At 36.5% G+C, this 21,448-nt stretch overlaps 4 protein-coding genes across 5 annotated transcripts; 1 reads left to right on the top strand and 3 right to left on the bottom strand.

The window, feature by feature from the left end:
- The first annotated feature begins 31 nt into the window (after positions 1-31).
- LOC146305264 (Fc receptor-like protein 5) lies at positions 32-6,302 on the top strand. 2 transcript variants are annotated; one of them, XM_084712893.1, is made up of 9 exons: positions 32-89; positions 1,158-1,211; positions 1,438-1,698; positions 1,834-2,079; positions 2,285-2,449; positions 3,155-3,220; positions 3,405-3,470; positions 4,250-4,339; positions 5,023-6,302. In XM_084712893.1, exons 1-5 carry the CDS (start codon positions 35-37, stop codon positions 2,431-2,433), a joined length of 765 nt encoding a protein of 254 aa, XP_084569019.1. In that variant the 5' UTR covers positions 32-34; the 3' UTR covers positions 2,434-2,449; positions 3,155-3,220; positions 3,405-3,470; positions 4,250-4,339; positions 5,023-6,302. The 2 variants fall into 2 exon arrangements, 1 of the variants encoding a protein (XP_084569019.1); XR_014769127.1 differs by lacking the exons at positions 32-89; positions 1,158-1,211; positions 1,438-1,698; positions 1,834-2,079; positions 2,285-2,449 and adding an exon at positions 2,510-2,840 and having other exon boundaries at positions 2,880-3,220; positions 5,023-5,146.
- Positions 6,303-6,919: 617 nt separating this feature from the next.
- LOC146305263 (butyrophilin subfamily 2 member A2-like) lies at positions 6,920-12,391 on the bottom strand. The gene is made up of 6 exons (XM_084712796.1): positions 12,140-12,391; positions 10,615-10,702; positions 10,191-10,532; positions 8,424-8,705; positions 8,205-8,327; positions 6,920-7,467 (listed from the first exon to the last, which is right to left on the bottom strand). The coding sequence occupies exons 2-6, from the start codon at positions 10,691-10,693 to the stop codon at positions 6,920-6,922; spliced, it is 1,374 nt and encodes a 457-aa protein (XP_084568922.1). The 5' UTR covers positions 10,694-10,702; positions 12,140-12,391.
- Positions 12,392-12,554: 163 nt separating this feature from the next.
- Positions 12,555-21,376, bottom strand: LOC146305261 (butyrophilin subfamily 3 member A2-like). Its single transcript, XM_084712790.1, has 7 exons — positions 21,107-21,376; positions 20,141-20,228; positions 19,655-19,996; positions 18,910-19,191; positions 18,699-18,812; positions 17,695-17,970; positions 12,555-13,164 (listed from the first exon to the last, which is right to left on the bottom strand). Exons 1-7 carry the CDS (start codon positions 21,167-21,169, stop codon positions 12,923-12,925), a joined length of 1,407 nt encoding a protein of 468 aa, XP_084568916.1. The 5' UTR covers positions 21,170-21,376; the 3' UTR covers positions 12,555-12,922.
- LOC146305262 (butyrophilin subfamily 2 member A2-like) lies at positions 13,169-16,918 on the bottom strand (the record flags this gene model as incomplete). Its single annotated transcript, XM_084713028.1, has 6 exons — positions 16,638-16,918; positions 15,667-15,754; positions 15,181-15,522; positions 14,439-14,720; positions 14,223-14,345; positions 13,169-13,464 (listed from the first exon to the last, which is right to left on the bottom strand). Coding segments are annotated over exons 2-6 (1,122 nt in total), but the record flags the coding sequence as incomplete, so codon positions are not given.
- Positions 21,377-21,448: the final 72 nt, after the last annotated feature.

The raw sequence follows: 21,448 nt of genomic DNA, 5'->3' as shown, positions 1-21,448 counted from the left end.
TCTTTGGTTCATACTTCAGCTGCGTGTCAGAGTGATGTTCAGTCAGCAGCAAGTCAACATGGAGGCTGCAGCTCTCTGCTTCAGACTGTGTGAGTACTGACTCCGTCTGTCTCTGTCTTTATTCTTAAGGCACTTTTTCTTTTAACATGCTAACTGTGGTCCAGAATGTAATTTCTGATAGATTTGAGTCAATATGTCAAGTTAATAAAAATATTATACAACAGAATGTAATGAGGTCTGTCATTTTTATAGTTGCTGACATCATAGATGATGATTAGAACTAATTTCTGATTAATAAGACATAATTACAAAAGCACAAACTATTGCTTCTGCTCCAAAACCGAAACAAATAGCAAAATATAAAGGAGTAGGTATGACATGTTCTGTCTATTGTTCCTCTGTTGTGTAACATTTCAGAAAACTTTTCACTAAAACTCATTCTGTCTGGCATACAGAAATAATGTGTACACACTCATAAGACATGTCCAAAAGCAGGACTTAAATGATCTCAGATCAGTTATTCTCAGCACAAATTAATTAACAATTAACAAGTAATAAACGCAAGAAAATGATGCAAGAGAAAAAGAAGGATAATATGAAATCAAATACAATAGACACATACACCCAAACAGACATATATTACATTGGAAGGATTTTTTGGAGGTGTTCAAACATATGATGTCAGCTTAATCTATGATTAGAAATATGATCTGATTTTTTTCTTCTAGGAAAGTAAAACAACTTATTGGATGAAAATATATAACAATATAAACATATAATGAAATTCTATGTGAGGCCTACAGAAACAGAAGAGAAAGAAAAGAGTCTTTAGCGCTTAAAAGTAAACGTACAGACGTAAAGAGCAATCATGTAAAATGATCTGAAGACAGACAGATCTGAATTTTAGTTATATCAGAATTAGATACGTGTGTAACAGTGTTATGAGAAAATAATGGACCAACAGCTTGAACACACTTTGTGGAAGATTCTTACCAAAAAGGGAGACAGAGAGAAAAGTAGGGGCCCTAGAGTTCATCCTTGTGGTACACCCTTCTCAGTAATTAAAACATCCAACAGAGTACATTTTTAACGTAGCAGACAGTCGATCAGTTTGTGTCTGTATCATCAGTATAAATCTCTTATGTTTGTCTCTCTAGTGACGAGCATGTTGCTGCTGCTTGCTGTAGTTTGTATCGATGTTCAGAAAGCTGGTAAGTCATAGTTGATTTATTGAATACATTACATACATCACAGCTCCATTTTTTGTGCAGTTTGTATAATAAAGTTGCATTTGTTTGACACAAATGAATGCACATCCTTAACAAAGCATGCATTTGTTGCCTTCTTTATGGTACAAGGCAGAAGTGGATTTATCAGTCAAACATGTTCAAGGAAATACTTCTTCTGAAAATTCTTTCCTTTCTTTTTCTGTCACAGATGCAGCTTTTCCTCTTATTGATCCAAACAGACTGCAGTTCTTTGAATATGAGTCCATCTCTGTAAACTGTGAAGAGTTTAATTTAACATCTGAATGGAGAGCGATGAGGAAGTGTAAGGATGATCCAACAAGTACAACCAAATGGGAAACATCGACGGGATCCATTACTCTTAACCTCACCTTTGCATCAGACAGTGGTGAATACTGGTGTGAAAATAAAGAGGGGGGAAGAAGCACCAGCGTCAACATCACTGTCACTGGTATGAATCAACTTCAGTAGCTGATAGGACTAAAGAGATCTGAGGAATAGGTTTTAGATCACTGATGGATGCCAAAAAAGCCTAATAAAATTAGATTTATCAAAATGATGTTTAACATTTCATGATGTTGTTTAGCTGGTGATGTGATCCTGGAGAGTCCTGCTGCACCAGTGATGGAGGAAGACGGTGTGAATCTGTACTGCAGACACAAGACAACTGCCTCCAAACTCCCAGCTGATTTCTATAAAGATGGCTTCCCCCTCGGGACTGGATATTTAGGAAACATCCCCATCCACAATGTGTCTAAATCTGATGAAGGATTTTACAAGTGCAGCATCTCTGGAGGTGAAGAATCAGCAGAGAGCTGGCTGACTGTCAGAGGTGAGAAATGCTTTGAGTACATGAATTTGGTCAGTAAATTTAATAGGAAACATCTTCTGTCCAGTGTTGACTTTCAGAGGTGGGAATGACAGCTGACACTCACGGTTTGTCCAGAATGGGAGCTCTGACAGGCCTATATGTGACATAACTGTAAGATATATTTTTAGTGGTCTTTAAATGTCCATACTGTCTTGTCAAATCACAGCACACATTTCTTCGTCACATGAAGACATTCGAGAGACTCCAGAGACAACGGTGGTCGAGGACGTTCATTCCTCCGTCCTTCCATTAGTTGTTATTAGTTTAACGGTTCCATGTGTGGCCACGGCGCTGCTGGTGTTGGTGATGGGATGACTTCACTGTCATGCAGGTAAAGATTTCTTTCTATCACTTTAATAATATTTGTATAATGTATGAAATTTACTAATAAACATTGATTTATGTTGAAATTGTTGTAACCATTCAATTTGTGACCCAAAATACGAGTACAGCCTGGAGACTGAGAGAGGTTCAAAAACAGTTTATTGTGGGTTCTTTGAAGATTGAGGCTGGTTTGAATGGCTGAGCAGGGCAGGCAATGGAGCTGGTGGCTGAAGACAGAGGCGAGGCTGGTTTGAGCAGAGCTGGCGTGGAGGATCACTAAGGTGACTGAACGATCTGGCAGAGTCTGGAAGTCTGAGCCGGGGTATATACTGCAGTGGCTTGGTGGTGGATTGGGTGCAGGTGAGCAGGAGAGCAGCTGCAGAGGATTAGGCGGATGAGCAGGAGGAGGGAACCAAGAGTCACGCCCAGCAACAGAGGCAGGAGGAGGGAGCCGAGAGTCCACGCCCAGCAACAGAGGCAGAGACAAACATGACACATTGGGGGAAGGGAAAACATGAAACACAAGGAAAGGGAGAGACAAGGCCCAAACTCTAACAGAAATGACATGAAATCATTATTTAAATATATATTAAAATCTGAAGAGTCAAAAGTTTAGTGTAATATGTTTGTATTGCATATCTTGTATTGTTTATATACTTAATAACTGCAACATATTAACATACAAAATGATAGTATTATTTTTTTGTTTCAGTCCGAGGGGAAGCAAGTGTTGCTGTTATGAGTGTTGTGACGTATGCTGTAACAGGAGACAAAGGAGGTAAAAAAGTTTTAATGACGCACTTATTATATTTATTTTATTTTGATCATACTTGTAATGTGCTTACTATGCTGAGATAGTTGCAAGTTGGTGATAAAACAACATTCAGCAATAATTAAGATCTACATTTTTGAGAAAACATGTGACATTACTCCCTTTATTTTTGATTTTACTTTTGTTTCAGTCCCAGGGGAAGCAAGTGTTGCTGTTATGAGTGTGGCGACGTATGCTGTAACAGGAGACAAAAGAGGTAAAAAACTGATAATGCTGCACTTATTATATTTATTTTATTTTGATCATACCTGTAATGTGCTTACTCTGCTTTGAGTACAAGATAGTTGCAAGTCGGTGATGCAAGAACATTTAACAGTAATTATGATCTACATTTTGAGAAAACATGTCACATTACTCCCTTTATTTTTGCTTTTGAGATGCAAACTGCATGAGAAAACCACAGATATAGACAGACTCCCTTCGCTTCATAGGCTTCTGAACTATATTTATAATCTGTACAGTTAAACCATCATAGATGTGATGTGAGCTTCACACGGGCTGTTAGTGAGAAAACTCACATATTATTTAAACCTGCCTCTGATGGATTTTATGAGGAAATTACAATTTAAAATTTTGAATGTGGCCTCAGTGCCTCAGTCAAATAAAGTTGGGTATCATCAGCAAACAGATTGATGTGTATTTACCATCAATATAAATGCCTTTTATTTGAACGCCTGTATGATGTGTAAACTTTAGAGGACTGACTCTGTCTACGATTAGGTAAACTGAAAGCCTAAGACCTGCAAGTACATTAATGATTTGTGAAAATTAGGTTGTAAAAAACCTAAGCGAGTCTGCACGATCATCTGCATTGTGAAATCAGATGTCTAAATGAAATAAAAACTCACACAAAACAAAAGTGGCCTGAGAATTGAGCCCTGTGGCACCCCACGCTTCAAATATGCATAAGACAATTTAGAACGCCAATAAAACTTACTTATCCTGCTTTTTGTTCTCAACTTTGTTTCGAAACAGAACCAGGATCATCCAGCTGCTCACCAAGACGAACCTCGTCAGCGTGTACCAAACGTCAACGTTAAGCTAATTCTGATTCAGGTATCGCAGGTAAAAATTTGACAAATTCCTGTTTTTGAAACGTGTCTCTCATTAGATTGTGAGACTAACATTTGGTGAAGGAGCTTTTACTTGTCATGTTCTGAGCCTTTGGACCGAAGATCTCAGAACACCTGAAAGTGTCAAGATCTTTTTGACTAGAATGTTTTATGGTGATTATTTAGTTTTCCTTTTATTTTCTTGCTTTGGATGTTTCATTAAATTTATTGATTTTACTTTATTTAGTTTTATTTTTTAGAAATTTTACTACTTTGATTTTATTATTTCACATTTGTGGGCTCATTGCCTTAATATTAAATTGTACCACGCTTTAAATCCAAATAATTTAGCGGTGCTCCAAACATTTGAGAGAATTGGTGGCCACAATTTTTTTGAGTTTATAAACTCAAACATTGGAGGTTATCAGAGCTTTTTTTGAATTAGTTACAAATACAATAATTTCACATTCAAAAAACTAAACAAAACGTGTTTAATAAGAAAAAAGAGAAAGAAATTTTGCTGCACTCAACATGTTTAAGCTAATAGAACTTCTGAACAAATTTGAAGTTTTCTCTGTTACATTTACTTAATTTTTACAGCGCTTGATGAAATTATTTCTGTTTCACAGGAATAATTTTGTTGAGGCAGGTTTAATTTTATTGGGAAAACTAATGGAAATATTTTGTGTCTCACAGGTGACAGAGAGCAGAAACACCTGCAGAGAAAGTTAAAGTTGTGCCACTTTACACGTTTAAGGACGGGGAGTGAATCAATTATATCATCAGTATGTATCAGCTGTTCAAACCATTTGGATGGACATGATTTTAATCATTATTGTCAACCTTCGTATGAGGGTCTCTGGTAACCTGCAGCATCAGGGTATATTTTTAAGAGCTAGTGGTTTATGAGAGTTAAACCACATTGTTCCATCTGTCTGTCTGCAGAATCTGTTTATAAGAACTGAGCTGCTGCAGGTTTTAAATACACTCGCTGTGGTCAACTGCTAACATGATGCTGCTGCTTATCAGTTGGACCTGAAGCAGACACAGACTCTGTGACTGATCTATAAATGTACATGTGCTACATTCATGTCCTGTCAAAGTAGCAGTAATTTCCAGCTTCTTCCAACATCTTACTTTTCTTCATCTGTAAAAATGGTTTCATCATCAAGAACGTCTACAGAAAACAGAATGAAAGACTACTGTAAAAATATCATTTTTGTAAAACAGTTCACTTATATGGTAGCTTGTGTTTATGAAATGATGCCTGTATTTCTTATTTGTCTGATTTAATTACTTAAACTTGTTTATTATATTTTTTATAAGGCCCACAGATCTGTCATGTGACCACAGTACATCATGAGATGAGGTGAATGCAGGTCAAGATATTTGTAGTGTTTTTAAACCACACTGTTGTGTTTAACGGTGACAAACCCTGAGCAGAATAACCACACGGTCTCTGCAGCTCTGTGAAAAGACGCTGTGGGTTTGTTTTAGCAAAGGCAGCTCACCCACAGAGAACCATGGTCACGTACTTTGGTTTCGATGCCAACAGCTACAGAGTCTTTAATCATTTAAACACAGCTCATATACAGAGCAGTCACAGGTGAAGTGTCTGCAGAAAAGCCACAAACAAAGTGTGAACAAACAGTCACCAATTCATTAATGAGATAAATAATCTGCTGTATGTGATGTTACAGTTGCATAAAGGAAGCCCTGCAAGTAAAGGATAATCAATGAGTGGGTTGTCCACGTTGCATCAGGTCGTTCTTCACCATCAACTTGGGCTCAACTTTAAAGTTCTAGTTTAAAGTCTTTCAGGATATTAACTGCTCATTTTGTTGCTATTATTTTAAGCTCTTCGTTGGTCAGTTCATTTCTGTCTCCTCTGCTGAGTCTCATTCTTCAAAACTGTTGATTTCTCCAAATAGACTGAAAGAAATGTTAAAAATCATCCATTGCTGTCTTTTCCTTCCCGCCCTTTAGTTTATCAAGTTGCTGACTCAGCAAGCTGCTGCAGTTTGACAGCTGTGCTCTTTACTGTTGCCATGGTTACAAGTTGGTTGGCGGATGAATTAAACTTGAGCCGAATTACGTGTGTGTTAAACAGTTGACCAATCAGAACAGAGTATTCAACCAGACCAGGGTATAAAGTGAAATAAAATTGTCAGTTTTGATTTTCATATTTATTCTGTAAAATAAAGATCTGAACTCTTCTATATATTTACATCCAAAAATAAGCATCATATTTTTTCATGAAAACTGCTTCAAATTCAGTTGCCACGACAATAACAAAAAAATCACAATATTACAGTAAGAAACATCAAACAATACAGTCATTAATGAACTCAAAAAAAAAAAAAAAGATTCAGCAGATCTGCCTTCACCCAAAATGTTTTCTAAAAATTGTTGCAGTTTAATGTAATAATTAACAACAATAATAATTAATTTAATGACAATGTTTCTTGTTTATGATTATATTATTTTTATTCACATATTTCTACACCTGACATGTTTCTTACTGATAAAACAAATCTTTATAAACAGCAGAAAATATTAGAATTCACACTCAGTGATCAATAATCTGAGTGGATCAAGTTTCCTGTTTGTGTTCTGACTGAAGTTTCCTCTGAATCTCCTCCAGCTGCTCTCTGATTTTCTCCCTCTGCTTCTCTACTTCCTTCTTCCTGTCTGTCATTGTATTAAACAAACTGTTTGTTTTGTTCAGTAGTTTGTCTGTTGTCTGTTGAAGTTTATCAGCTTCTTTTTTTCTGTCCTTGAGATGTCCTTTGGCTGTTAATGTGACACTTTTCATCTCACAGTATTCCTGACTCAGAGCTGAGTTTCTTTCTGCCATCTCATCCACTGACTTCATCTTGTTCTGGATATCATCCACGTTTTTCATCATGTCGTCTCTGTGATGTTGAAGTTGATCACTCTGTTCTTTCAGTTCATTTCTTTGTTCCATCAGCATCTGAATCGTCTCCTCCAAGTCTTTCTCTTCTTCCTCTTTTACCTGTAACCTTTCTTCAAGTTTGACCTTTTCTTTCTTCAAATCCTCCATTTTCTTCCAGTCTGCCAGGAGCTGCTGGCTCTCTCTCTCTCTCTCTCTCTTTCTCTCCTCAGCTTTAGTTTTTCTGTCTGTGAAAATAAGAACATGAAACTGTGTTGAATTCACTTCAAACTTGTTCTGTTTATGCAGTTTTACATTCAGCAGAGAAAATATTACAAATGAGACAAAGACAAAAATTAATCAAAATTAGGAACTGATAAACTCTTCTCTTCTCTTCTCTTCTCTTCTCTTCTCTTCTCTTCTCTTCTCTTCTCTTCTCTTCTTTTTGATAAACTAAACTGAACCTTGTCTTCACTATAAACTTCCATCCATCTTCAGGGTCACAGGATATTAAATATTGAAATGTTTGAATGAAAATCTTGATTTTACCATGAAAATACATTATAAATATGTCTTACAAGCATGAGTTTATAAAGTCACAGTGACATCTACTGTTCAGTTGTTCACATCACAATTATTAAGTATTAATATTATTATTATTACCATTGCTGTCAGTATCACTCTGCTCTTACAGACCAGATCTGTTCAGACTGTGTCCAAGGTCCATTGATCTCCAGTTCCTACCTGGACTTTATTTATTTATTTATTTATTTGCATTGCTCTTGGGCATATCTTATGCATCCTGTGTGTCTGTCATGTATATTTTCTGTATTTTGTCTTTGTATTTATTGCATTTACCTTTGCTGCTTTGACAATTTAATTTCCCTTCAGGCATTAAGAAAGTTATCTATCTATCTATCTATCTATCTATCTATCTATCTATCTATCTATCTATCTATCTATCTAATCAAACAGCTGTACTGACCTTGGTTTAGCAGTTTCCACACAAGAAAGGCTGCTGCAAGAAACAAAATTAGGGCAGCAACAATAATAACGCTGATACGAGCAACACGAGCAGAAGAGGAAGACACGGCTTCAGTGACCTCAGCTGAAATGACAAAACACAACAAAACAGAAGTTAAATAAAACCACAACTCAGCTGTTAAACACTGAAAAATTATTCATACTGGAGGGAAAAAAAGACCTGAAATCTGGATCTGTGTCTCTCTGGTCTGGTTGATGTCCTTCTGTTGGACTCTACAGGTGAAGTTGTTTCTGTGTCTCTCCTCCACAGTCACTCTGCTGCTGACAGTATAGAGACCATCAGGACCTTTGACTGTCTCTGTAGGTCCGGCAGAGAGGACGTGTCCCTCACTGTCCAGCCACAACACCTCAGGCTCTGGATACCAGCCTTCAGACTCACACTGGAGAATCACAGCGCTGTTGTTAATGTTGATCCCAGCTATGAGCGGTGAGGAGACAGAACCTGAGGATGGACAAGAAGAAAAAATCATAGAAAATGTAAACAGCATAGTAAAGGGACAGTCCTACTAATAAACATGATCAGAAATGCAGATAAAACAAAAAGACATTCTGGACGATAAAACTGGTGCTGGACGCCCTCTTCTGGGCACTAAAGATGAAAATGTAAAAATTCTTAGATAGATTAAATGTCCCCATTTGAATCATTATCTAATTAAAAATCACTGATTTGCTTAAATTTTCACAATAGAAATATCAATATTGGATTGAAATTCTCTGATTTGTTCACATATTAGAGTTAAAGGTTTTTTTTTATTATTAACAGAGGGAATATGGAAATATCTTTTCATTAGTTCATAAATCTGAAAATAAAAGCCAAAAAATGTTTTTAGGAATATAATATAATTTAATATAATATAATATAATATAATATAATATATGTTATGAAACTGCTCACAAAAATGTCTGTGTATTATCTTGAGTAACTGGTTCATGATTTCTGGAAAGAGACTTGTTTTTGTGTTTTTCAGAAATATTTTTTGGTGCTTTGAGGTCTAGTGCCATATAGTTCCACTATTATTGGAGAGAGGACAGACATCTCTGTCCAGAACCCAGGGGAAAATATTAAGTTTTGATTATGGAGTGAACTTTCCTTTTAAGATTTGCAATGTTAAATTCCACACATTTTTAAACAGAAGCTCCACACTAGAGGGGAAGAATTTAAAACCAACGTGCAACATCTCCAGTTGATAACTCATATAAAAATAATAATTTACTGTCATACAAATTTTATATTTTGATTTGGAAATGAAGTATGATCTAATACTAACTTTTGGTGAATTTAGACAAATAGACTAAGTCTAGTTAAATCAACACCAAAAAGTGTGTTTTGGGTGTTTTCTTTCCACTAGTCTGACAGAAAACTGGGGAGGCAGAATAACCCAAAATCACAAAATTGACAAGTTCATGAAAAATATCTGTTTTTGCCTTTGGTGTTTCAAATTAAATATCTAACTGCAGGTGCAAAGCCAACAAATACTCCAGTCAACAACATCGTACTAGAGGTCTTCATACAAAAACCTACATCTAAATTTGACATACATGAGTTAATATTTTTTAAAACTAACTTATGTACATATAAGTATAAGTTCTGGGTACAGGGTGAAAAGAACATATATAAGTGAAGTATGCACCTCATGTATGATGAGTTACATTAGTTACATTACATACATTAACTTGAATAATTTCCGTACCTTTTTGAACCTCACCTAAATTTTCCTGAACCTCACCAAGTAGCTTTTATGCCTAAACCTGACAGTGTCTGTACCTTTATTTTGAAAACCTGGATGTTGCATATTTATTATTGCTACCTTGACAGTGGGGTCCTGCACATCCTAAACAGATTACAGAGGTACCTACAGCCTTACAGTTTTTAAGTGTAGGGCCACAGCATTACACCAAATATACACATTAACTTGTTTCTACTCACCAGCAATAAGTTCAACATGAGATTTTTTATTTTGTGAAGGAACGAAGCATCTGTATATTCCATTATCAGAGAGTTTCACTGCAGAGAGTTTCAGTGAAAGGTCTCCATGCTTCAGGTTGTCGATGGACACTGATGTCCTGCCTTTGTAAGACGGGTTTTGGTTGATCAGAAGGTCTTGACCTTCATGCCACACAAGGACAAATCTGGGTTCCAGGTCAGTTCTCCCCCATTCAAAACTCATGGAAACAGCATCCTGAGCAGGTTCCAGGTGACATGGCAAGAGAACGTCTTCACCGATGAATGTCACCACTGTTTGGGATGATTCAACCCCCTCAGACTGGCCTGGAGAGACACACATTCTTCATTCCTGCATTCAAAACTCATGTACAGAATCACTGCTGGCTTTGAAAAGTGTGTTAGTTACCTCTACAAGTGTCTGCCAGCAGAAGGAGGATCACCGTGTTCTTAAGAACCAAAGAGAATCCATCATTCAGGCAAAGCATGTTGGAGTTCTGAGGAAATAAAAATAAGTGTTTAAAAGACTTCCATGAAGAACCAATTCATCTTTTTCTACACTCAAAATCCAGTCACATGGAACAAATATAATGCCATATAGTTACAACCTGTTCTCACTCCCAACTTATATAAACCGACATTTTGTCATGGCTCTTTGGCGACTCATACATACACACAAGGTATGTGGCTGTATGTGGTGCACCACGCTTTCAATGTTGTAATAAGAGTGATAAAGGAGTAGGAGGGTTCGTGTCCCATGTGAAGACAAAACATTATATTACATTATGTCCATCACATGACTTACATCCTGTGACTGCAGTCTTACAGCTTGCTCGACTAATATCATTATACATTAGTTGGACCTATCAAAAATATCACTGTATGCTGCAGCATTAAGATTAGCCTTCAACAGAAGTCAGAGCCCCGGTTCAAACAATGAGAACCAGCACAAGACCACAATTCACTCGTCAGCAAACTTTACAGTTAATGATAATACTTGCCTCACCTCCGCCAAATCACACAGAGAGATAATAAAACATGATTCATCACTGCTCAAGTAGTGACTCATCCAGAGCCTGATGGCAGACATTTACTGCCACTGTTTCAGACTCATTTTCTTATTTTAATGAATAAGTGACATATTAAAAACAAAGAAAAGTCTCATTTGGACTGACATTGCACTTTTTAAAAAAATGTGTTTAATTTATTCATGTATATTTTACCTGCTGAAAGCTTCTTTGTCTGCTGTAAAATGAATTTCCTGTAACAGGTGTGACTTATTGTGCAAATAATCCTGAAACCTGTTATCACTTTACAACAAACTTACCTTCGGACTCCGTTGTAGCTGTTACATTGTCAGTGAAACTAGTTCTCACCACGTTCAGAATGAAAGGCACAGCTTATTCTGTTGTACATATAAATAAGACTCCAAGCTAGAAAATGTCAAATGAGCCAAACACAAGGTGAGAAATAAGTTGCAACACTGCTGCAGGTACAGATGCAGCTTTTGCATTTGCATAAATAAGCAGTTTGCTTTTGCTCCATAATATGCAGTGAAATATTCTTTAAAAGGAAAATGTAGTAAAAGCACCATTAAAATTAAAAAAAACCCTTTTCTTTAACTGTGGCCCTGCACTTTTTTTAAAATTCAACAGCACAAGTGTCTGTAAAAAAAAGAAGAAAAGGAAGAAACTTATGACGAAACAAAAAGAGTCAAAGCTTGAAAACATTAAATATAAATGAGAAAAACACACTTTAAGACACACAGTAGTTGACAACACTGCTGCAGGGACAGACGCAGATTTCAACAAAAGTGTTTTTAACCAGTTTGATTTTGCTCCACAATATGCAAAGACATTCTTTACAAAGAAAAGCTGCTGAAAGCACTATTAAAATTGAAATAAAAATACATTTACTCGACAAAAGGCACATACCTGTTGAACCAGTCAGTCCTCTTCTGAGACGATGAAGTTGTCCAAAGTCCTTCAATCATAAAATCAAAAACTGGACTTTAACCTGGTTTATGAGGTTTGTTCTCTTTGAGCGAGGATTGAATTTGCTTCTATGCTGCACTGAAACAATAACTAACAGTGTTATTATATGTAACAGATATAATATTAGTAATAATTAGATGCTGCTGTACAGTAAACGTTCTTCTCAGCTGCTTCTCTCTAACTGCCTCCTTGTTTTCTTGCAGGTTCTGTTTAATGATCCTGTTTCATGAGTTAATGAATAACTGGATTGAAGTTGACTGATATGAAAACTCCTGAATGGGGTCAGATTTTCTCACATGAGGTTGAAAACATGGTTCAAGGCACATTAATTGTAATAATTTTATTTATTTTATTCTTTTTAAGTCAAGAGTACACAATAAAGAAAAGAAAATAAAGAAATAAAGAGCTGAACTCTTCTATATATTTACATCCAAAAATAAGCATCGTATTTTTTATGAAAACTGCTTCAAATTCAGTTGCCACAACAACAACAAAAAATCACAATATTACACTAAGAAACATTAAACAATACAGTCATTAATGAACTCTACAAAACTAAAAAAAAAATGATTTAGAAGAACTGCCTTCACCAAAACCTAACATCATAAGATTATTTTTATTCACATATTTCTACACCTGACATGTTTCTTACTGATAAAACAAATCTTTATAAACAGCAGAAAATATTAGAATTCACACTCAGTGATCAATAATCTGAGTGGATCAAGTTTCCTGTTTGTGTTCTGACTGAAGTTTCCTCTGAATCTCCTCCAGCTGCTCTCTGATTTTCTCCCTCTGCTTCTCTCCTTCCTTCTTCCTGTCTGTCATTGTATTTAACAAACTGTTTGTTTTGTTCAGTAGTGTCCGTGTTGTGTGGTGAAGATGATCAGCTTCTTTTTTTCTGTCCTTGAGATGTCCTCTGGCTGTTAATGTGACACTTTTCATGTCACAGTATTCCTGACTCTGAGCTGAGTTTCTTTCTACCATCTCATCCACTGACTTCATCTTGTTCTGGATATCATCCAGGTTTTTCATCATGTCGTCACTTTGATGTTGAAGTTGATCTCTCTTTTTTTCCAGTTCATTGCTTTGATCCATCAGCATCTGAATCGTCTCCTCCAAGTCTTTCTCTTCTTCCTCTTTTACCTGTAACCTTTCTTCAAGTTTGACCTTTTCTTTCTTCAAATCCTCCATTTTCTTCCAGTCTGCCAGGAGCTGCTCTCTCTCTCTCTCTCTCTTTCTCTCCTCAGCTTTAGTTTTTCTGACTGTGTGAAAATAAGAACATGAAACTGTGTTGAATTCACTTTAAACTTGTTCTGTTTATGCAGTGATACATTCAGCAGAGAAAATATTACAAATGAGACAAAGACAAAAATTCATTAAAATGAAAGAGATTTTTTTCAGTTTTTTTAAACAGTAAATATCACATTATTACAAAATTAGGAACTGATAAACTCTTCTCTTCTCTTCTCTTCTCTTCTCTTGTCTTCTCTTCTCTTCTCTTCTTTCTGATAAACTAAACTGAACCTTGTCTTCACTATAAACTTCCATCCATCCTCAGGGTCACAGGATATTAAATATTGAAATGTTTGAATGAAAATCTTGATTTTACCATGAAAATACATTATAAATATGTCTTACAAGCATGAGTTTATAAAGTCACAGTGACATCAAGTGTTCAGTTGTTCACATCACAATTATTAATTATTAATATTATTATTATTACCATTGCTGTCAGTATCACTCTGCTCTTACAGACCAGATCTGTTCAGACTGTGTCCAAGGTCCATTGATCTCCAGTTCCTTCCTGGACCTTATTTATTTATTTATTTATTTGCGTTGCTCTTGGGCATATCTTATGCATCCTGTGTGTCTGTCATGTATATTTTCTGTATTTTGTCTTTGTGTTTATTGCATTTACCTTTGCTGCTTTGACAATTTAATTTCCCTCCAGAGATTAAGAAAGTATCTATCTATCTATCTATCTATCTATCTATCTATCTAATCAAACAGCTGTACTGACCTTGGTTTAGCAGTTTCCACACAAGAAAGGCTGCTGCAAGAAACAAAATTAGGGCAGCAACAATAATGATGCTGATACGAGCAACACGAGCAGAAGAGGAAGACACGGCCTCAATGACCTCAGCTGAAATGACAAAACACAACAAACAGAAGTTAAATAAAACCACAACTCAGCTGTTAAACACTGAAAAATTATTCATACTGGGGGAAAAAACACCTGAAATCTGGATCTGTGTCTCTCTGGTCTGGTTGATGTCCTTCTGTTGGACTCTACAGGTGAAGTTGTTTCTGTGTCTCTCCTCCACAGTCACTCTGCTGCTGACAGTATAGAGACCATCAGGACCTCTGACTGTCTCTGTAGGTCCAGCAGAGAGGACGGGTCCCTCACCGTCCAGCCACGACACCTCAGGCTCTGGATACCAGCCTTCAGACTCACACTGGAGAACCAGTCCACTGCTGGTTATGTTGATCCCAGCTATGAGCGGTGAGGAGACAGAACCTGAGGATGGACAAGAAGAAAAAATCATAGAAACAATGTAAACAGCGTAGTAAAGGAACAGTCCTACTAATAAACATGATGAGGAATGCAGATAGAAATGACTTTCTGGAGAATAAAACTGGTGCTGGACGCCCCAGTATAATGGGACTAAGTGGCACTCGGCTTGTGGAGCTCAAAGCACCAAAAAAATATATTAGCAAAATTAAATTTGGAACTACTTTTTAAGAAAGCAGTGCTAGAAAGTAGTTCCAATAGATTCTACTGCAGAAATATTTTTTTTTCCTTTTTGAACCTCACCTAGATCTTAATAAACCTCACCAAGTAGTTTTTATACTTAAATTGATTTTGTTTGTCTTTATTTTGAAAACCTGGATGTTGCATATTAGGTTTGGCCTTATAGTTTTTAAGTGTAGGGCCACAGCATTACACAAAATACGCATAATAATTTGTTTCTACTCACCAACAACAAGCTCAACATTAGATTTTTTATTTTGTGAAGGAAAGAGGCATCTGTATATTCCATTATCAGAGAGTTTCACTGCAGAGAGTTTCAGTGAAAGGTCTCCGTGCTTCAGGTTGTCGATGGACACTGATGTCCTGCCTTTGTAAGACGGGTTTTGACTATCCAGAAGGTCTTGACCTTCAAACCACACATGGACAAATCTGGGTTCCAGGTCAGTTCTCCCCCATTCAAAACTCTTGGAAACAGCATCCTGGGCAGGTTCCAGGTGACACGGCAAGAGAACGTCTTCACCGATGAATGTCACCACTGTTTGGGATGATTCAACCCCCTCAGACTGACCTGGAGAGACACACATTCTTCATTCCTGCATTCAAAACTCATGTACAGAATCACTGCTGGCTTTGATTAGTGATATTTGATTTAAAGAATTACCATTCTTTAATTCATCTGTTTGCTTTTTACAGTTTCGTGTGTGTTAGTTACCTCTACAAGTGTCTGCCAGTAGAAGGAGGATCACCGTGTTCTTAAGAACCAAAGAGAATCCATCATTCAGGCAAAGCATGTTGGAGTTCTGAGGAAAGAAAAATAATAATTTTAATATAACTGACAGAAAGAAAGAGCCAAACTGCCTTAATTTTGCTGGTTGGCCAACATCCATCCTCTTCAGCAAACTTTACAGTTAATAATAATACTTGCCTCACCTCGGCCAAATCACACAGATAAATAAAACATGATTCATCACTACACATTCTGAATGTGGTGAGAACTAGTTTCACTGACAATGTAACAGCTACAACGGAGACCGAAGGTAAGTTTGTCGTAAAGTGATAACAGGTTTCAGGATTATTTGCACAATAAGTCACACCTGTTACAGGAAATTCATTTTACAGCAGACAAAGAAGCTTTCAGCAGGTAAAATATACATGAATAATGAAACGCTTTTAAAAAAGAGTCCAAGCTAGAAAACATCAAATGAGCCAAACACAAGGTGAGAAATAAGTTGCTGCAGGTACAGACGCAGGTTTTGTATTTGCATAAATAAGCAGTTTGCTTTTGCTCCATAAAATGCAATGGAGTGTTATTTAAAAGGAAAATGTAGTAAAAGCACCATTAAAAATAAAAAAGCAACTTTTCTTTAACTGTGGTTCTACATGTTTTAACTCAGCAGCACAAATGTCTGTCACAAAAATATAAAAAGAAAAACAAGAGGGAGGCTTACAAGAAAACTTAGAGTCAAAGCTTGAAAACGTTAAATATAAATGAGAAAAACACACTTTAAGACACACAGTAGTTGACAACACTGCTGCAGGGACAGACGCAGATTTCAACAAAAGTGTTTTTAACCAGTTTGATTTTGCTCCTCAATATGCAAAGACATTCTTTACAAAGAAAAGCTGCTGAAAGCACTATTAAAACTGAAATAAAAATATATTTACTCGGCAAAAGGCACATACCTGTTGAACCTCTGAGTCAGTCCTCTTCTGAGACGATGAAGTTGTCCCGCCAAAGTCCTTCAATCATAAAATCAAAAAACTGGACTTTAACCTGGTTTATGAGGTTTGTTCTCTTTGAGCGAGGATTGAATTTGCTTCTATGCTGCAGTGAAACAATAAGTGACAGTGTTATTATATGTAACAGATATAATATTAGTAATAATTAGATGCTGCTGTACAGTAAATGTTCTTCTCAGCTGCTTCTCTCTAACTGCCTCCTTGTTTTCTTGCAGGTTCTGTTTAATGATCCTGTTTCATGAGTTAATGAATAACTGGATTGAAGTTGACTGATATGAAAACTCCTGAATGTGGTCAGATTTTCTCACACGAGATTGAAAACATGGTTCAAGGCACATTAATTGTAATAATTTTATTTATTTTATTCTTTTTAAGTCAAGAGTACAGAATAAAGAAAATAAAATAAAGAAATAAAGAGCTGAACTCTTCTATATATTTACATCCAAAAATAAGCATCGTATTTTTTATGAAAACTGCTTCAAATTCAGTTGCCACAACAACAACAAAAAAATCACAATATTATACTAAGAAACATTAAACAATACAGTCGTTAATGAACTCTACAAAACTAAAAAAAATGATTTAGAAGAACTGCCTTCACCAAAACCTAACATCGTAACATTATTTTTATTCACATATTTCTACACCTGACATGTTTCTCACTGATAAAACAAATCTTTATAAACAGCAGAAAATATTAGAATTCACACTCAGTGATCAATAATCTGAGTGGATCAAGTTTCCTGTTTGTGTTCTGACTGAAGTTTCCTCTGAATCTCCTCCAGCTGCTCTCTGATTTTCTCCCTCTGCTTCTCTACTTCCTTCTTCCTGTCTGTCATTGTATTTAACAATCTGTATGTTTTGTTCAGTAGTGTCCGTGTTGTGTGGTGAAGATGATCAGCTTCTTTTTTTCTGTCCTTGAGATGTCCTTTGGCTGTTAATGTGACACTTTTCATCTCACAGTATTCCTGACTCTGAGCTGGATTTCTTTCTGCCATCTTCTCCACTGACTTCATCTTGTTCTGGATATCATCCACGTTTTTCATCATGTCGTCCCTTTGATGTTGAAGTTGATCTCTCTTTTTTTCCAGTTCATTGCTTTGATCCATCAGCATCTGAATCGTCTCCTCCAAGTCTTTCTCTTCTTCCTCTTTTACCTGTAACCTTTCTTCAAGTTTTACCTTTTCTTTCTTCAAATCCTCCATTTTCTTCCAGTCTGCCAGGAGCTGCTCTCTCTCTCTCTCTCTCTTTCTCTCCTCAGCTTTAATTTTTCTGTCTGTGTGAAAATAAGAACATGAAACTGTGTTGAATTCACTTTAAACTTGTTCTGTTTATGCAGTTTTACATTCAGCAGAGAAAATATTACAAATGAGACAAAGACAAAAATTAATCAAAATTAGGAACTGATAAACTCTTCTCTTCTCTTCTCTTCTCTTCTCTTCTCTTCTCTTCTCTTCTCTTCTCTTCTCTTCTCTTCTTTTTGATAAACTAAACTGAACCTTGTCTTCACTATAAACTTCCATCCATCCTCAGGGTCACAGGATATTAAATATTGAAATGTCTGAATGAAAATCTTGATTTTACCATGAAAATACATTATAAATATGTCTTACAAGCATGAGTTTATAAAGTCACAGTGACATCTACTGTTCAGTTGTTCACATCACAATTATTAAGTATTAATACTATTATTATTACCATTGCTGTCAGTATCACTCTGCTCTTACAGACCAGATCTGTTCTGTCTGTGTCCAAGGTCCATTGATCTCCAGTTCCTTCCTGGACCTTATTTATTTATTTATTTATTTGCATTGCTCTTGGGCATATCTTATGCATCCTGTGTGTCTGTCATGTATATTTTCTGTATTTTGTCTTTGTATTTATTGCATTTACCTTTGCTGCTTTGACAATTTAATTTCCCTTCAGGCATTAAGAAAGTTATCTATCTATCTATCTATCTATCTATCTATCTATCTATCTATCTAATCAAACAGCTGTACTGACCTTGGTTTAGCAGTTTCCACACAAGAAAGGCTGCTGCAAGAAACAAAATTAGGGCAGCAACAATAATGATGCTGAGACGAGCAGAAGAGGAAGACACGGCCTCAATGACCTCAGCTGAAATGACAAAACACAACAAAACAGAAGTTAAATAAAACCACAACTCAGCTGTTAAACACTGAAAAATTATTCATACTGGGGGGAAAAAAAACACCTGAAATCTGGATCTGTGTCTCTCTGGTCTGGTTGATGTCCTTCTGTTGGACTCTACAGGTGAAGTTGTTTCTGTGTCTCTCCTCCACAGTCACTCTGCTGCTGACAGTATAGAGACCATCAGGACCTCTGACTGTCTCTGTAGGTCCAGCAGAGAGGACGTGTCCCTCACCGTCCAGCCATGACACCTCAGGCTCTGGATACCAGCCTTCAGACTCACACTGGAGAACCAGTCCACTGCTGGTCATGTTGATCCCAGCTATGAGCGGTGAGGAGACAGAACCTGAGGATGGACAAGAAGAAAAATTCATAGAAACAATGTAAACAGCGTAGTAAAGGGACAGTCCTACTGATAAACATGATGAGGAATGCAGATAGAAATGACTTTCTGGAGAATAAAACTGGTGCTGGACGCCCCAGTATAATGGGACTAAGTGGCACTCGGCTTGTGGAGCTCAAAGCACCAAAATAACATATAAGCAAAATTAAATTTGGAACTACTTTCTAAGAAAGCAGTGCTAGAAAGTAGTTCCAATAGATTCTACTGCAGAAAGACTTTTTTTTTCCTTTTTGAACCTCACCTAGATCTTAATAAACCTCACCAAGTAGTTTTTATACTTAAACTGATTTTGTTTGTGTCTTTATTTTGAAAACCTGGACATTGCATATTAGGTTTGGCCTTATAGTTTTTAAGTGTAGGGCCACAGCATTACACAAAATACGCATAATAATTTGTTTCTACTCACCAACAACAAGCTCAACATTAGATTTTTTATTTTGTGAAGGAAAGAGGCATCTGTATTTTCCATTATCAGAGAGTTTCACTGCAGAGAGTTTCAGTGAAAGGTCTCCGTGCTTCAGGTTGTCGATGGACACTGATGTCCTGCCTTTGTAAGACGGGTTTTGACTATCCAGAAGGTCTTGACCTTCAAACCACACATGGACAAATCTGGGTTCCAGGTCAGTTCTCCCCCATTCAAAACTCTTGGAAACAGCATCCTGGGCAGGTTCCAGGTGACACGGCAAGAGAACGTCTTCACCGATGAATGTCACCACTGTTTGAGATGATCCAACCCCCTCAGACTGACCTGGAGAGACACACATTCTTCATTCCTGCATTCAAAACTCATGTACAGAATCACTGCTGGCTTTGATTAGTGATATTTGATTTAAAGAATTACCATTCTTTCATTCATGTGTTTGCTTTTTACAGTTTCGTGTGTGTTAGTTACCTCTACAAGTGTCTGCCAGTAGAAGGAGGATCACCGTGTTCTTAAGAACCAAAGAGAATCCATCATTCAGGCAAAGCATGTTGGAGTTCTATGAAAAGAAAAATAATAGTTTTTAAATAACTGACAGAAAGAAAGAGCCAAACTGCCTTAATTTTGCTGGTTGGCCAACATCCATCCTCTTTAGCAAACTTTACAGTTAATAATAATACTTGCCTCACTTCGGCCAAATCACACAGATAAATAAAACATGATTCATCACTGCACATTCTGAACGTGGTGAGAACTAGTTTCACTGACAATGTAACAGCTACAATGGAGACCGAAGGTAAGTTTGTTGTAAAGTGATAACAGGTTTCAGGATTATTTGCACAATAAGTCACACCTGTTACAGGAAATTCATTTTACAGCAGACAAAGAAGCTTTCAGCAGGTAAAATATACATGAATAATTAAAAGCTTTTAAAAAAAGACTCCAAGCTAGAAAACATCAAATGAGCCAAACACAAGGTGAGAAATAAGTTGCTGCAGGTACAGACGCAGCTTTTGCATAAATAAGCAGTTTGTTTGTGCTCCATAAAATGCAATGGAGTATTATTTAAAAGGAAAATGTAGTAAAAGCCCCATTAAAAATTCAAAAAAAGCAACTTTTCTTTAACTGTGGTTCTACATGTTTTAACTCAGCAGCACAAATGTCTGTCACAAAAATAGAGAAAGGAAAAAAGAGAGAGACTTACAAGAAAACTTAGAGTCAAAGCTGAAAAACATTAAATATAAATGAGAAAAACACTTTAAGACACACAGTAGTTGACAACACTGCTGCAGGTACAGACGCAGATTTCAACAAAAGTGTTTTTAACCAGTTTGATTTTGCTCCACAATATGCAAAGACATTCTTTACAAAGAAAAGCTGCTGAAAGCACCATTAAAACTGAAATAAAAATACATTTACTCGGCAAAAGGCACATACCTGTTGAACCTCTGAGTCAGTCCTCTTCTGAGACGATGAAGTTGTCCAAAGTCCTTCAATCATAAAATCAAAAAACTGGACTTTAACCTGGTTTATGAGGTTTGTTCTCTTTGAGTGAGGATTGAATTTGCTTCTATGCTGCACTGAAACAATAACTGACAGTGTTATTGTATGTAACAGATATAATATTAGTAATAATTAGATGCTGCTGTACAGTAAATGTTCTTCTCAGCTGCTTCTCTCTAACTGCCTCCTTGTTTTCTTGCAGGTTCTGTTTAATGATCCTGTTTCATGAGTTAATGAATAACTGGATTGAAGTTGACTGATATGAAAACTCCTGAA

The sequence above is a fragment of the Lutjanus erythropterus genome, chromosome 23 (genome assembly GCF_056507025.1).
Source record: "Lutjanus erythropterus isolate fLutEry1 chromosome 23, fLutEry1.hap2, whole genome shotgun sequence".
In the NCBI taxonomy this organism is placed as follows: domain Eukaryota; kingdom Metazoa; phylum Chordata; class Actinopteri; order Lutjaniformes; family Lutjanidae; genus Lutjanus; species Lutjanus erythropterus.
The sequence above is the reverse complement of the archived record's forward strand: the minus strand, read 5'-3'. Positions and strand labels throughout refer to the sequence as shown.

Coding starts and splice junctions, on each gene's coding strand:
- LOC146305264 (XM_084712893.1), top strand. CDS start 35: ATGTTCAGTCAGCAGCAAGTCAACATGGAGGCTGCAGCTCTCTGCTTC. Junction 90..1,157: donor AGCTCTCTGCTTCAGACTGT/GTGAGTACTGAC, acceptor TTGTCTCTCTAG/TGACGAGCATGTTGCTGCTG. Junction 1,212..1,437: donor TATCGATGTTCAGAAAGCTG/GTAAGTCATAGT, acceptor TTTCTGTCACAG/ATGCAGCTTTTCCTCTTATT.
- LOC146305263 (XM_084712796.1), bottom strand. CDS start 10,693: ATGCTTTGCCTGAATGATGGATTCTCTTTGGTTCTTAAGAACACGGTG. Junction 8,706..10,190: donor TCATGTTGAACTTATTGCTG/GTGAGTAGAAAC, acceptor GTCCATCCTCAG/GTTCTGTCTCCTCACCGCTC. Junction 7,468..8,204: donor GTGGAAACTGCTAAACCAAG/GTCAGTACAGCT, acceptor TTATTTTCACAG/ACAGAAAAACTAAAGCTGAG.
- LOC146305261 (XM_084712790.1), bottom strand. CDS start 21,169: ATGATTGAAGGACTTTGGACAACTTCATCGTCTCAGAAGAGGACTGAC. Junction 17,971..18,698: donor GTGGAAACTGCTAAACCAAG/GTCAGTACAGCT, acceptor ATTTTCACACAG/ACAGAAAAATTAAAGCTGAG. Junction 13,165..17,694: donor CAAGATGAAGTCAGTGGAGA/AGATGGCAGAAA, acceptor GAAACTCAGCTC/AGAGTCAGGAATACTGTGAC.